At 37.7% G+C, this 17102-nt stretch overlaps 1 protein-coding gene across 3 annotated transcripts in view; it reads left to right on the top strand.

Annotated features, from left to right (window-relative positions):
- Positions 1 to 17102, top strand: part of CIB2 (calcium and integrin binding family member 2) — a 55951-nt gene that overhangs the window by 2848 nt on the left and 36001 nt on the right. For 2 of the 3 annotated variants that reach the window (XM_030016136.2, XM_030016135.2), the window contains exons 1-2: positions 5404 to 5716; positions 15592 to 15626. In XM_030016136.2, coding sequence (XP_029871996.1) covers positions 5666 to 5716; positions 15592 to 15626 — 86 coding nt within the window. In that variant the 5' untranslated portion in view covers positions 5404 to 5665. Of the gene's footprint in view, positions 1 to 5403; positions 5717 to 15591; positions 15627 to 17102 lie in introns of those variants that run through there. The other variant, XM_041123923.1, reaches the window with a different exon arrangement.

Here is a 17102-nt window from a genome sequence, read left to right on the forward strand (position 1 = left end):
TTTTGTTGTGCCATCTTTACTTTCCACAGCTTACATGTCCTATTGTCTTTTTTTTTTTTCCCCTCCCCTTTTGTAAATTGAGGCTTGCTCCCATCTCAGATTGAGCTATGATGTTTCTAGGACATACTAGCTGAATTTTTAATCTTTTTACTGTACTGCTTCCCATGAGATGTATACATCTGGTTTACTCCTTTCTTTGTATTTGTTGTTTCTTTGCCGTGATGTTTACCAAAGGACTCCATAAATGTTAAGTTGATTATGTGCTATGCTATGCTGATCAGTATATTCACATTGTTTTCTTGCGTTTTCTGACTATATCTGCATGTACTTTCTGGGTTTACATCTTGATTGTAAATTGAGGGGAGGGGAGAAATTCTTTTTTTACGTATATTTTCAACAGCTGTTGCAACAGGTTTCTGATCTGTGTTTTATAGGTGCTACCATAATAATACTACAGTAATAAGCCATTAACAGTGGCTGGTTTGGATCTGTTCTCAGAAGGGCTAAACACCACAGTAATAAAACCACCAGTAGTTATTTTGCCTAGAAAAAAGATGCCTATATAGAGACAGCAGTAGTTTCTTTCCCCTAGTGATCACTCTATTGAGACTCCCTATGAGGAAATTCATTATATTAAATTTAGTCTGCTTAGGAAACCATTTTTTTATTATTATTATTATTTTGTCCCTGAGGCAAAGCATTGTCTTGTATAAAGCATGTTTTAAAAAAACATAATTTTTACTTATTATGCATAAATTAGGCTTAATGAAATGCAGTCAGAAACCTCATCTTCTAAGACAGTGTATTTTATTAAGCTAGGTAGATAAGATCATAAAAACAAATTTGGCACAAGGTTTTCCTTTCTGTTTGTTTTCTTTAGCATTAAAAACTCTGTACAGAAAGTTTCCGCTCATCATAACAAATGCAATTTAGTCAGATAGTCAGCATCTTTCATCGGTTTGAGGGCTGTGAGTTTTGCATCTTTCTCGAGTTCTGTTTATTCATTCATACGACAGGGCTCAGTCCCATGGAGCATTTTCTTATAGGCTAGCACTTCCAGACAAATTTAGTGGAGTCTAAGCATCCTCCTGTTGGTCATGTGTTGGAAAAGCAACTTTTCTATCCACTGCAGTAAAATCAAACTGTCACTTTCACTTATTTTAGGATTTCTACTTTGTAACTGTATACTTACAGTTCATTTTTTATTTCTGGTTTGCAATAACTATTAAATAAGAGGCAAGTTATGACAGCTGGTGTAGCATATTAAAAAGGAGATGTTTTGTAGCTCTGTAGCATGTTTATTTAAGTAACTCACAAGCACCTTAATTATTTTAGCTCCACAGCACCTATTGGTGGTAAACATTATTATTCCTCATTTGCCTGTGAGCAAACAGAATTGTGAATAGCTTTCAAGTAAATAAAACAAGCCCCAAAGACTCGGGGGGAATTTCTACAGCATCAGTGGAGGATAGAACTTCTCCCTTGTAATCATTGCCAGTAGTGATCATTGGTACTTACACTTGCAGTAGAAGGGGGCCTTAGTGACTCAGAGAGAGTAGCAACAACATAAATGTACAGGCAACCCTTCTAGATCAAAACTGTTCTTTTTGCTAACAGAGTGAATCTTTATGAAGAGCTAATCTGCAAGGAAGCATCTGCGTGGGAGAGAAATTATTGGAATACTTGGTGTAATGGGCATGAAATCTTGCAGGTTCTTTTTTCCCCCCAGTTAAAAATTGTAGCAAACCAACTTGAGCATTGAAGGCAGTAGATTGTTAAAACTCTGTGTGGATCCTCTCATTAACAGGTAAAGTGATCTCTGTTCATAGTAGCTTGATCTTCCTTTGAAGAGGAATAGGAGCTTTCATACTTAAACCACAGTCAAATTCTCACTGCATAATTTACAGAGGCAATTTAAGGTAGCATGACCTGTCTGTTGGAGGTTATTAAACTTACACCTCTACTAATAAATCAGAGCAAAGTCACCTGGTGTAGCAGCCATGGCTAGCAACAGTTCAGAGCAGGAGATGTTGCACTGAAGGCCATCAGGAGCACTAGCATAATCTGTCCCACTGCCTGAGCTAGGGCTGTGGAAACAAGTCCCTGCAGCTGGGGCCAGATTGCAGCCTTAGGTGGGTGTTAAGCTACTGCAGCTGACTATAAAATATTAAATCTGGTGTACATGGTTGATAGTATATTTTCTGCTCCATGAATTAAACTTTTAGAGCAGATGAACAGCGGCTACTTAACCACGTTCTCTTGTATAATGGACTGTGTAATGGCAAGACTATTGTATATATACCGTCCTCCTTGGTAAACTTCATTTGCAACTGATTGCAAGACGTATTCTATGTGTTGCTAACAGGTTGAAATCGCTTGCTTTGGCAAACAGTTAGAGAAGTTGAAATACAGTAAAGTGTGATGGAAGGCTGGTACTGATAGCATTAAGGTCAACTCTTGCTGTGCACATAGAAAAGTATTGATTTGTTGCGGTAACTTATGCTGGGAGTAAGTATTGCTTAACACCCAGCTGGCAAATAAAACTAATCTTTGATAAATACAGATAGAAGAAGTGAAGAAAGAGCAAACTGGAAGATTATCTGATCTTTGATACACACAAACAGACAGGAGTGAAAAAGAGTTTGTGCATTATATCATCTTTAAATTTTACTCAGTTAGTATAGCAAGAAAATTATGCAGTGAAATAGTTACCACTATAGCATGCTTGAGAAGAGCTGGCTAATACAGTGGACCACTCAACGATCAGTATTTGAATCCTCTTTTTAAAAATCTGTGCATTTTAATTTTATTTACTAATTAAAAAATACTCTTGAGAGTATGGAAACAAGAATTGAAGAAACAGTTTATTTTCTGTCCATATACTCAGTGGGTGTTGTTCCCTTGGAAAGCTGAGTCTTTCTTTTAAAGCAAGAACTTCTAACTCTTCTAAAGCAGTCAACTCTTTTAGCCATACCAGTTTTCCTGCGTAATTTCTCTACATTAGAATAAAACCAAAGAATTTCTAATATGCAAGAGAAAAGTGGAGGTGGCAGAGTGGAAAGCCAGGATCAAAGGAATAAACAGGAATATCTCTGTGAACCTCAGGATCTCTGCCTCTGGCCTACTTTGTAACCACAAGTCAGTCTTACCTAGTTGGTGCTTTCCATTTAGCCCTTCTGCTTTTTATTGTTATTGTTTCGATTCTAAAGATAGAGACTAGCTGATATGTGTGCCGTCTAGGATACAGGGGGACCGGGCAGCTGGGAATACAAAAGCAGGTGAAAAATGAAGAAGTGAGATGTCAGTCTTTGCACTGTAAGAATACTGTTAAGTATACAGAACCACAAGATTACAAGATTAAAAGATACGCAGCCCAATCCACCCCTGGTGTCAATTCACTTCTGTATAATGGCATTAAAGATAATTTGGCCATTTATATTTAATCTGATTTGCATAGACAGGCAGCTTGAATTAGGTGGCTCTGAATGGAGTGCTATTTCATGCAAATCACCTGACTAAGTATTGGTCTGGTCTGACTGAGAACAGCTGATAGCTCTTGTATTTCAGTAGCACCAGATCATAGATATGAAACATGCTTAATTATATGCATAACTACAAAAGCCAATGATGAAGCTCACTCAGAGCTGAGGATGTGTAAGAACTTTCAGAACGGTGCAAGTTCTTAATCACAAGAGGCCCTTAAGGATTGTTGTTTTCTGATTCAAGAAAAGCATGTTAAAAGAGCACTTTTAATAAATAGGGTTTTTTTTCTTCTTTACTTTCTGACTTGTGGAGAATCTTTTGGAACATAACAAGAATCCAGTACCGCTGTAACTTGGGGAAAAGGAAAAAAACCCACAACGCTAGTGGCTAGAAAAACAGAGGTCAGTTTAGCCACATAACAAACAGTTGATTCAACTGTCTGATATTTGAATAGATGATTGCTGCACTCTTGATCTGATGGTAGGTCATTCAGGGTTTGTTTCATCCTGGCTACTGTAGCTTCTTCCTCCTTATTCTGAAACTGTGCTGGGATACATTCTGTTGGTGGAATCCATTTCCTTCACCTAAAGTTCTGACGTTTGCTTATCACTAATAAGCCTTGTTGAATACATTCTCATCCGAAGCTATTTATTTTGTATATATGGTAATACCTTGTGGTTTTGTAGCTCAGGGCAGTGCTGGTTTGCAGCTAATCAAATCTGCACTTCTTAATGTTACAGTCGAAGTCGTCTCTTTGAACAGTCTGTGGTTCAGCGCTTTAGAATGTTTTTACTACATATCCAACACACTTCGTAGGATTTTTTTACTACGTATACAATATATTTAATTTCAGTATTATTGTTAAATGTTTGTTCTTTGTTGTTATATGCTAAGGTAAATTGAACTCATACTATCCAATGCCGTTACCAGGTCAGGATCATTAGAAGCTGTAGGAGAAAGCACAAGATAATTCTCCAGGTGTTTTTATTAAGCACGCTAACTTGCTGAGCAAATAATGACCATTGGCAGACCTGTACATAGAGAAGGTACAGAGAACCCTCTCCTGTTCCTATGTGCACGAATGGGAAGTGAGCAGTCCCAAGAAACTTAATCATAACAGGTCTTTCCTCCCTGTTCCCATCCTTTCTCGCTCAGCCGCCTTCTTACTGTTGTTATAAGAGCTTATCCGTCTGCAGATGTTAGATAATTTTGCCTGAGTTGATTCATTTTGTCTGTCTGCATCTCTTACATACTCTTCTATTTCATTTTTTAAATTTATTTTCCCGGGAGAACGCAAATAGGGTTGTAGTATTTAAAAATACACTGTGAGCCCTCTAGTGGCACTTCCTACCTTTGCTTTAGGCTGGGGGAGCATTTTTTTCTTTCCAGCTGTGCTCGCTTGAGACGATGGAGTCAGATCAACGTCTGTTTAAACTACTTTAATCTTCCCGTTTGGGGTGTTTGGTTTGGTTTTTTTTTTTTAATTGTTTAATGTGAGAAGGAAGACTTGCACTCACAGGCGTACCTGGGAGTTCGGCACCTCTGGTAGCGAACTCGCATCCTTGATAGCCAGGGCCGGTTACAGCCCCCGAGCAGCCCCCAGCCTTTGCTGCGGAGCCCCTGCGGACACTTGGAGCCCCCGTGCGGCTGTACTGAACATCGGCAGCACGGGGCAGGTCAGGTCCAAGCGCTTGCTGGGATGCGCTTGTGTCTGCGGGGAGGCCGGCTGCGGGAACGTCTGCCCCGCTAATCCGTTTCTCTCGTTCGTAGGTTTGCTCTCCGTGCCGGTGTAATACGGCTGCGCTGCCGAGCGCCATCGGGTGACGCAAAGCTGCTCTGAACCGCGAAGGGGCCGCTACCCGGTTTTTGTGTTATAAAAGCTCTGTATGCCTCTTAGGAAAGCATCTGAAAAAGGGGAAGAATGGCATCACTGGTTTTGGGCGACACCTGCCTGTGATTTTAACGCTTTCCTTCCTGGCACACTCAAGTCAAGCCTTTGCCAAGATTCCCAATACTGCGTCCTTCCTCATTGGACAGGTACAGTCAAAACCAGTTCGATGCAGGCTTTGGGATTTTTTCAGCGCATTCGCGGCATATACGTGCTCTAAATGCCTACAATACAGAGGAATCCAGCTACTTCTAATGGGATGCATTTGCATAGAGGAAGAATTCCTCATTTAAGATGGGTAATAAGCAAACGATATTTACTGATGAACAGCTAGATGCCTACCAGGTAAGATATCTTAGTTTGCATTAGGGGAAGGAAAGAAGTAATCTTCACATGTTTGTGGGGTGTTTGGTTTTGTTGGGGTTTTTTTTTGTTTGTTTTGGGGAGTGTTTTTTCCTAAATATAAACAAAAACTTCATTTGTAGCCTGCATGCGTATATTGTATTGTGCCTTCCAGCATTTGTAATGGTATTCTAAGACTGGGTTGTTGAATATACTCAGTTTAATTCCTTTCTCTGTCTATAGGGATAGGAGTTAAATCTTCCATGTCTGAACTAGGAAGCAGGATAAAGACTGTGACTAGCTTGACAATGGGAGTTTTTAGTAGAATCTTTCTATGGAACGTAGAGAAGAAATTGTAGCAATAACCTCTTTTTCTCTCCCTGATGCCTTTGCTGACAATAGAGGGGAAAGGGAGGGGAAAAAAGGTCTTGTCTGATTTCACTCCTCTTAAGGATAAGTAATAGAAATATGCTTAATGTAATACCAGCATAGGTATCCTTATGCTTCCATCTGCTCCTGGATGGCAGTTTCTAACCTTAACAGAAGAAATATCCATTTTATGTCCAGCTTATTGATACTTCTTTATTTACTTCACATTGCATCAACTGAATTTTTAATAGGGTAAAAAAAAAAAAATTCCCAGTTTTCAGTCATGTTTCAGCACAATGCAAGTCTTACTAAAATGGATTGCGGGAAGCTATCTGCACAGTGGGCATCTTGAACAAGTTTCTGAAAATACAGTGAGGAAATGTATCGAATAGAAGTGTGCTGAAGAAAGAGGCAGCTGACTACTTATTATGAGATGCAGACAGGGCTGGCTGCATTGCTCTGTTCTCCTACATGAAGCGATAAACATAGAATTAACAGTGCAGGAAATCAAGATTTAGTTTATCTCATGATAATCAAGGGACAGATCCAGTGCACGCAAAAGTAAATAACTTTCTTTTTACCTTCAGGATCTTTGACTCAAGCCCTTGAAGTAGAAACTATGATTTTAAATACTAATTTTCTTTGGAGTTACTGCTAACATGGACTTTTCACAGCTGTAGATATTTAGCCACAGAGACTCAGGCTAGGGATATATGCTAAAATGCTTTAAAATGCTTCAAAATTTTATCCCATGCTGAAAATTAGGCATATATTAAGTGCTCTTATGAAATGTCTAGCCTTTTTCTTGTCATTATAGAAAATGTGAAAATGGAGCTTCTCTAATTTGCACTTTGTCACACATCTCACTCTCACCAGCAGTCTGTCACTGTAATATATTAGTCTAAGTTAGTGGTCTTAGACTTAACAGTCTAAGAGCTGAAAAGGCTTTTTTACATCCCTGCTGGATGGGCAAGAGGGAGATCAAAGATCTGTAAAACGTCAGTGCCTGTCTTCCTACTAACAATAAAAGTGAACACAGAACAGAGCCCAACTACAGTGAAACAAAACAAAATCCAAATGTAATTAATGTTATCTTCTTGACATAAACTGGCAAATGCAAGAGCTGAAATGTCATCCCTAATTCACTACTCTTCATGTTGAAATTGCCTTTCTCTAATGGCTTTTGCAGCCCCTGCCTTTGATAATGCTGGGTAATTGATCTCAAAGCCTGGCAGTAGTTAGACCCAGTGGATTGAGTCAGCCTGTGGGATTTCTCTGTTACAGGCACACTTGTAGTTCCTTAGTATAGTGCTAGATAATTCTTGACTAGTAATAGCACTTGTTATATATGGTAAGTACAATAAAATAACAAGTTTCAGGACAATAACTAACCTCCAGGATTTGTCAGGAAGGATTATTAGCCTCATGCTGTGAACAAACAGATAAAGTTCTTATTTTGATGGTGATTTGCGTCTGTTCTGTTAGTTGTTGCATACCTCCTGGATCTTTTAAACGTGGAAATCCTGGGCTTACTGCTGTAGCCATCCACGCAGAGAGCTCTTGCCTCTCCACTGCATTCTGGGGGGAGTATGCAGTTGCTGTAACACAAATGGAGCTGTTTGACTTGGAGTTTGCCATCTTACCTGCATTTTTCTCATTTGTGGAATTCCTTCAGAACAGAAAATGGGAGAATGGGGTAATAGTTCCATAATTCTTAAAATGCAGGTTTTTCATTTCTTGAACCAGCAGTTGGGTTGCCAGGTCCTCTGAACACTGGACCAAAGTAAAACATTGTGTACCAGGGTCCTCTTTGCAACAGTCTGTTATGCACATCTATACCCCGATGTACAGCCAGGCACCTACGTATAAATTGCTTTTTAAATGGATCATTGATTAATCTTTTTTTTTCTTTTTCCCAAATGAGAACTAGGCAACTTCTTGTGAATTTGTACGTCTGTGAGTTGGTACTGTACTCGTTACAGTAATACCCAGGGTTACAGCATCCATAGTATCAGTATGGCAGAAGCAAAAGAGTCAGCTTAATCCTTTTTGTAAAATAGTTGTTTGGTTTTTTTTACTTCCCCACAGGTCCTGTTAGAAGACTGTTCAAAACCTAGCTCCCCTCATGGTTAGACTTGTAATTTCTTTATTTTGAATATATTTCTGGCTATTATATTATCTGGTTGTAACTGCCACCATTTTTGTCTTTAACACAAATTGCTCTGAGCTTATAGTACCTAAATACTACTTTAGTAGTGAAATTTTTATTATTTTTTAAAATACATTATGTTTTAAGCGCATGTTCCATAGGAGACACTATGAGATGGAAAAGCAAGAAGTTCTTGTGCTTAAAGTATGGTAAAACCATATGCAAGTGGCTTTGGTTTTCACGAGTAGATTAAGCTGCAGAAAAATCACCTGCTTGAAGAGCTAGCATATATAAATCTCAGATCATTAATATGATATTAATGAAATAAAATAACCTTATTTGTCTAAAATTTTCTGAAATGCCCATGTGTAAACATTTTGCATATAAACTGTCATATTGAAGCATCACTCTTTAGCAGAACCCTTACATTTAAATTAAATAATTGTAAATCTGGTCACCCTCAAGATTACCTCAATGTTTTTAATAGACGAGTGTTTTCAATACTCTTCATTAAGGCTGGTGATGGGTGGCCAGGTGAAACTGTTTTTAAGAGAGATGCCTAATAGGACTTGATAATATTAAACCTGTCAGCTTTTTTTATTCAAAAAAGGTAGAGGCAAATTAAAGAAAGACTGGGAGGCTGCGTATCTCCTAACACCTTGTCATATCACTTGTTATTAAGATAATCTAACCTGTTATTAAGATAGTGTTCTAGTTGGCAGCTCTTCAAATTTTCATGAGCTTAGTGAGATATTTTGGAAATCAGGCTTTTGCAAGCATTGGTTTCTTCATTGAGATTCACATAATTTAAAAAGTTAGCCTTGTAAGAAAATTAATTCTACTGGGGATTTCCGATTCTTACGCCGTTAGAGTACTTGACTGTTTTGGGGTTTTTTTGTGGGTGGGTTGGTTGGTTTTTTTACATAAAATGCAAAATCTAACAAAGGTCTGGCTAGGGAAAAGGTAAGTATTAATCGCAAGAAAGGTGTCTTTCATTGCAATTGCAGGAACGTTTTAAAATTAAGCTTTTAAAAGTTGTCTACAGATTTTGGAGGTCAAGTCTCATAATGAGAAAAGAATATGAACAAGAATTTTAGGGTTTTTTGAGTGATGCTGTATAAAGATGCTTGAAGCACTAGAAAATACAGGTATACAATAAAGCAACATCAGAGCTGTGTATTGGCCTCAGTGCACTGTATTTCTCGCTGAGAAACAGTTAGATTGAGTAGGAAATGCATAGAAGCTGTGCCTGGGGTATGAACAAACTACTCCATGGTTCAATCAATCTCATTGCCTTTTCTGGGGTTACTCAAATAAGTGGTCTGAATTTGATACAAATTTGGTTCTATTTTTTTTCCTAATAGACAGAAACTAGAGAATATAGGGCACAAATATTTTACATCAGATATTACTGGTTTTATTGCAAGCCATTTCTTTTTGCATTTGTTCATTAATGGGATTATTTACATTATTTAATGCAGCCTCAAAACAAACTGATGCTTATCCTGGCTGTCTTCTAGGCAATATTGCAATAAAAGATAGTAATATGAAATAATGACTGACTTCTTTTACACAAGAATTTGTCTATTACAGACCTAACTTTTTTCCTTTTATTTAAATTCTAGTCAAAATGGGATTCAACTATATTTCAGGAGAATTATGCAAAACCAGATGAAACAAGTTAAGTTATGATCTGTCAAGAAATGCCATTTATAAAGTGAAACTAGGTCATCAAGCTATCTTTTGATTTAAAAAGCTGTGCTTGACTTAATCAGGATCTTTGATGAAAATGAACCCTTTGCAAGGATACAAAAAGTGTATTCATCACAGATTCTCCACGATCTTCTGTTAAAAGTACTTTTCAGTTTGATAGATTATTGCTGTTAATGTGCAAATTTAAGTAGCATAATAGTGGAACAAAGTTTTTGCAAAATTATCCTGTAGTCAGATTCTGGTTTCACGTTACCACTTGGCGCGTATATAGATCGAGCAAAATTACATTTGTTGACAGTTTGCGTTTTCCTCAGTCCTTGTTAGTGTCTAAGTGTTTTTACTCCCATGTTGCAGTATGAATATATAAACTGGTTCTTATAGCTGCAGATTTTTCCTCCTGAAACTCAGTGGGTGTTTTAGTTGTTCTGGCTGTTGTTCTAAAATATATATCTGATTACAAATAAAGATAGGCTGGATGTTAAAATCTCCATTGACATTCTGATGCAACTGGCATTTTTTAATATAAAAAGTCCATATACCGATACTATTATTAATGCAGATACTAACTCTGACAGGATTTTTTTAGTGTTTAAGTCTGGATTCGCTGAAGTACTTGCATAGCCATGCAACTTAAAGACTGGCGCTAGTCTCATTGACTTCCAGTAACTCTTTATATATTTACAGTGATGAAAATACATAAATATCTTGCTGACTCAGTCTTGCACAACTCTATACCACTACTAGTTGTATGGCAACTAGAATAAAAGTATTGCATTTGTAAAATGTTACCAGAATAGAGTTAATAATAGATCTTATATGAAAGTTCATTTGCTTCTATAATCCAGCACCTTTTAACTTAGATTTTCTGATTACTTCATAGGATGATGTTTTTATGGTGTTTTGATTAAATGTTCTTACTGTTGGCACAGTACAAGATATCATTTGTGATTTTTTTAAAATGAAACCTCTGAAATAATTTGTTTGAAATATTAACATTTAAAATGCTGTAGCATTCAGTACTTCTCATTTCTTAAAAGCTGCTCAGTAAGATAGCTATATGGATCTGATCTGTCTTGCCTTGAGGATATTGTCAAAATTCTTGTTAGTCATCAGTTTACTTTGTCTGTGGCTTGCTGGCTTTTGTTTGAGACTGTTTTTCTAATTTCGAGTCATTTTGTATTGCTAAGACTGTTTTATATTATTTCCTTACTTATAAAACTTTCCAATGGAGCTGTTGCAGGATCAGAAAAAACCCGTCCTTATACAACTATACATTTAAAAGGCAGAATTATCTGTGTATTGTCTTAGAGGAGAAATATGCATTTAATGGGTTTAAGAAATACTATTTCACAGTAGCTTTGCATACTTAGCATTGCTATTCTTTCATTCTGTTGTTCCTTTCTCCAGTTTTCTTCTTTTCTGTAGAGATGCATTTTGCCTATGTGAAATTAATTTTATTTGAAAACTGTGCTTTGTGCGCAATGATACCTGCTTCTAAAAGTGGTAAGTGATAATCTTTCATTCAGTGGACTCTGCTGCCATTCATAAACTGCGTGCTGTGCTCTGGTATTGGCAGTATATCCAGCGGAACAAGTGACATGTGATCTGATTCTGGAGCCATACCTCATGTTACGCTCTGTATGTACGCTTTACATAAAGTTAAGTGTTGGCATTCTCAGCACAGTTATCGCTATTCCTATTTTTTGTTCAAATTGCTGTAGAATTAAACATGAAGCGGAACCAATCTAGGAGTTTGCAGTAAAGCCTTACAGACTAGTGGAAAAGGTAGTGGACCACCATATTCCAGTCTGTTCCTGTTTTGTCCTAAACCCGCATTCACCTGACATAGGAAGTCAAAGAATAAGACTCTTAACAGCCTGTACATTCTGCTCTTTTATAAAGTAAATTTTGAGAGTAGAGACCGTTAACCCTACTTTACAAGCAATGTTGAGTGACTTGCAGGAAGTCACGCTACCAGCCAAGAGCAAAGCCATCCATGGAACCTAAATACACCAGCTATCTGACTCCTTTCTCTGCAAAATATTTTAAGAACCAGTTAAGCCACCTAAATGCCAAATTTGAGAACCAGGTCCCATTATATAAGGTAATGATCTCATTGAAATCAATGGGAAATTTTCTGTTTGCTTTATTTTATTCACTTTGCTAGACATAAGGAAGTTAAGTGGGTAATTGCAGATTTGTTTAAGTGGTATCTTGCCTTCAGAAAGCCAGCAGTGATCCTTTGTCAGACTTCTAATTAACTTGATTATTAAGGGCACAAGGACAGACTGAGTGGGACAGTTGATCTTGGAAAAGGAGCACACATTTTCTCAGGGGCTGGAGTAGGTGACCTTTCAAGTCAAAGCCTCTATTCTAAATAACATAAAACCCACAAGGGGCCTCCTCTTATTAGAAATAAAAGCAACGATTCTCAGAATAAATTCTTGCCAGAATTCTTCAATTGATAAGAATTATGAAAACTCTGGTAACATTTATTTGTTCAGTATTTAGTCTGCATTTTTCTAGCAGGACTCCCAGTGGCTTTAGTGTCCAGACAGAATAGACAAGTTGCTTTTTAAGTTCATAATAAATTCAAATACAGTACATATAATAGCAAATGTGTTCCATGATATTTCTGGCTTGAAGGAAGATGAATGTCATCATATGCATAAATAACAGATGCTTTCCAGGACCTGCTTCACCTTTCCTTATGAGGGAGTTAATTTAACATGTTAGTTTACTATTTATTTTCCATCATTTTGTATTTTCTGTATGAATGAAGTAGCCAGAAGAAAATTGGATGATTCACCTCCGTGTTTCTTTGGCCAAAAGTCTTTAATTATATTGGAATTAAATTGCTAGAGTTCCAGCAACTATGAAATGTAATTATGTTCTTGAGACCCCTGTTCCATCATGACTTCAATCCAACTTAGGAGTGTGCTTTCAGAAAAAAAAAAAAAAAAAGGCAGTCCTGCACCTCTTTCCTGGAATCAATAGATATTTGTTTTAGCTTCATCTCTTGTACCAGCACTACCGACTCTATATTCTAAGCCACTAAAAGGAAATGATCCAAGTTGGAAATGAATCAATTTTTGCTAGGTTAGTTTCCAAACATGAGTTCCTTCCTTCAGAGTTCTCTGATGCAGTTACGCTGCTTATTTTGGTGTGAAGTCCACATAAAGGAAGAGGCAGAAATAAGAAGCTGGGAGAAGCAAGACAGATGTGCTGGACTTCCCTTTCAGAGATAGCTTGGAGCCGTGGCTCTTACATTTGCCATGTGAGACCAGACACGCTTCTTAATGGTAAAGCATTTCTTAAGTGGTGTGTATGATCTTGCTGTGGATCGAAAGTATAGGCCAGGTCACAATTAATTTGTGGTGCTCTGGCCCTGAGTAGCTTTAAGATCTCTGCAAGTGGTCTGTGAAACCACTGTAAATTTTTTTGACACCCCTCATCCCTGACACACAATTCCATGTAATTGGCAGGCATAATTGGAATACTGCAGTCAGTTACAGTGGTCAGGCAGATACTTGCAAGTACTTTCGTTATAAAGGTTTTCAATATCAGTGGTTTTTAGATTATATTAGTAAAATTCTTGTTTGATTTAAAAAAAAGCAGACAGTAGTGTTTGTTGTCAAAGATGTGAGGCGACTCAGATTAAAAAAAAATAAATATGTGGACCTTCAGCAAAAAAAGTTTATGATCTGATCTCTTAATGTGTCTTCCAAGGGCATTTTTGCATGATTTCTGGAAGGTAAAGGGTAACTTTTCTTTTTCATCTTTATCTCCATTTGCATGTCCATTCCCTGTCAGCTTTCTAGTTAAATAACAGTGTCTGCTATTTTCTCAACCCTGAATAATTACGACATGATTGCTGCTGAGGGCATTACAATTATTTGTGAGATTGCACCTGCCTTTCATTAGTAAATGAAGCATCCTTAAGTGACAGTTTGACTGTAAGCGTTGAATGTGCTGGAATTAATGAAGACTTAACCAGCTGGCTCCTATTTCACTTTGTGCAGTTCCGGACAATGTGACATCAGTGACAGCAGCTCACAAGGTGCTTCCTATTGTGCCTTGTAACGCTATTCTGCTACACAATACACTAAAGGAAGAGCTGCTTCTCCTGCCACTTTATATGAAGGAGAGCAAGCGAACTCAATAATTGATACCGTGCAGGACTGATAGCATACCTCGATACCTGAGACAAGCTGTTTGACTGCTTCAGCTAGCAGTGATCATTTGCTTTTCCCCTCCTTGGAAGAAGCAGGCATTTAGCCAGCATGATTCTCAGCTTAGGGAAGAAATGCTTTTTCACTAGTTGACTGAACAGCAGGACTGGGGGAGACATACTAGTTGTAGGTACTCTTAAGTATGACTTACCAAGTCTGATATTGTTCTCTTGTCACTAGCTGATTTAAAAATATTACCTATTTTAAATATGTTTACATTAAGGAGGAAAACTACTAAGAGCTGAATTCTTAGGCAAATGCCTTGCCACATCACATGGGCCTGTGACAGAGGTGGATCATCAGGAAGAATTTTGTGGTTTGGTTGGTGTTCCCTATATATAGACCCTCATCAGCCACTAGCTCTAAGACAAGAAGATGCATATTCTCTGAATTTATGACCTGAACAATGTTCTAAACTGATCATCCAATGTTTCATTGCCACCAGTGTTCCTAGTTTCGGATGCAGGGTGGAATTTGCCCTAAATATACATTAGATAAGATAGTGGGGATTAGGGGCAATTTTTTTAATGGGATGGGACTGGTTATTATGGTTCCTCACAGCACCTGAAAATACAACTTGTTTTGTGACTGATGTAGAAATACACAAAATGCAAACTATTTCACTGCTCATATTATGGTTCTTTTGTGAAGCGTGTGAATTCTTCTAGCAAAACACTGGTGTTCATACAGAGTGAATTAAACCAGTGTAAATGTAGTCCCACCACAGAGCCATTTAGAATGTAAGCGAATGCTTGTAAGCTCTTCTTTCATGTTCTGCCAGCTCTACTTTGCATTCTAGTAAGTTATTTCGAATTCTGTGATACCACAGGGGAAGCTGAATAGTTTGCCTGCTGTTTGGAGCAGGAGCTGTCCTTTTATCCGAGTTCCTAACCAATAGGATTTTGCAGTCTTTGCTGAAGTGACCACAGTGCAAAGTAATTGTTAGCAAAAAGAGTTGATAACTAATAAGTGCATGACTTTTATTATTAAATCAGTTGTCTCTAATAGAGGAATATTCCAAGTTAGAAGATAGTTTTCTTCATTTATTTGTTATTTATAGTTTTCTAGATCCATTTATTGAATGTTTTTGGCCTATACCTTACTTTTTTCATTTAATTTTGTTTCTGGTCTGGTCATTCCACAGTGGAGAAGTATTTCAGTAAGCTAGGTTTTTTTTCTCCTGAGGTTTCACATTAACAGTTGTTGGTTTTTTTTATTGATAGCCCTGTCCTTAGGATATTTCAGTTATTTTATAGCCTATATTGCACTCTGAGTCAGAAGCAGATGGTACTCAAATGGCATCTTTAATGTTTTTCTGCCAGATCTGAGTTTCCTTCCAAAAGGTTGAAAAATAATTCTTTGCAGTTTTCAATATTTCTATAGTACTATAACATACATTCTGTTTTTTTTAACAGGATTGCACGTTCTTCACTCGGAAAGAAATCCTTCGGTAAGTAATTTGTATTAAATTTTTCCGTTGTGATTCGTATGAAGGGACTAAATCTTTTTTCTGATTTGTGAGGGAATCAAATAAAGCCAGTTATTTTGTATGAATGAACGAGCGTAGGATTGGACTCAAGGTACACTTACAATATGTAAATGTGTATTAGGAAACAGATGGTGATTAGCTTAATGTCAATATCATAGACTTTTCTAGGGATAAGCCATTGAACAGTTGAGAGCCAGTGACTTTTTATGAAAGGAATTTGCCGCTTTTCTGCTCAGTTATAGCAATGAGGGCACATCTTTCAGTCAGTACGGGTTTTGGTATGGACTGAAGTGTGGGGAAAACTGGTGGAACTTAAACTGCAGAGCGCTGAGAATGTTTGTGTCTGTACAAACTCTCCCTACAGAAAGTCACAAAGATTGGGATCACTGTTGGCAATAGAAGGGACTTGGATTTTTTTGGTAGTGGAGGATTGAGCCAAACTGAAGTAATTTCTGCCTGTGTATACGCTGACTTCCTGCCCTGGATCCTGCCATGGATTCTTGATCTTCTAACCATTCAGATTAAGGATCTGTAAAAGTGACATAGATCCTCTCCTGTCAATACACCTGTTGTTTTTCCTGAGGATGTTTGCCCCATTAGGGAGTGAGAATAAATCTGTGGTATGTATCTAGACCTAGGAGTGCATAATGCTTCAGGATTCTCAAATTTGAGTAACTTCTCAGACATAAGAAGCTTTTGTTTTCATAAACATTGGGAACTGCTTTGAGATAAAAAATAGACATGGTCTCCTGGTTCTTTGCCTCTGCTCTGTTGCTGTAAACTGCAGTAAGACTGGTGTTCAGTGAGTCTGTCAAGGCAAAAACTAATGGTATGGCTTTGAGTGGGATGCTTTATTTTTTTCTGGAAAAATAGAGGTGGTATTTCAGTTAATTTCTTGCATACCTGATTCTCATTAGTCACAGAGAAATGATGTACTCGCTCCTCAGCAGTGCACAACATCTGTGAGACCACTGTGTGCTAAGAACATTGCAATACCACCACCTAATCCAGGATTTAATTTGGTCCAGGTCCCTCTTACATAACTTTTATGGTTTAAAATTTAGTCACATTGTTGAAGTACGTTTTCATGATATATAGTGGTGTGACTGAATGAGTCAGAATATGTGTGCAGTGAGTGGGTGATAGCTGGCCCACAGATAAGCTAAGCTTAATGCAGGTTGGCTCCAACAGAGATACTGGTGTCCTCAAAGTGAGTCAAGGCTTCACAGAAGTGAATTAGCATACCGTGGTTTTCTTTAGCAAAGCGTTCCTCAGCTGCGAACCTCTAGGAATGCTGCATAATTGTTAGCTATACAGAGGTGTCATACTGTGTTTGTGGTACCCTACAAAAAGTCATGCAGCTTAAAAATGAATGGTTATATGTTCTGTGAGGGCTGCAATGTAGTTAGTTCTGCCTGAGAACACTGACTTTGGCAA

This window comes from Aquila chrysaetos, chromosome 5 (genome assembly GCF_900496995.4).
Source record: "Aquila chrysaetos chrysaetos chromosome 5, bAquChr1.4, whole genome shotgun sequence".
In the NCBI taxonomy this organism is placed as follows: domain Eukaryota; kingdom Metazoa; phylum Chordata; class Aves; order Accipitriformes; family Accipitridae; genus Aquila; species Aquila chrysaetos.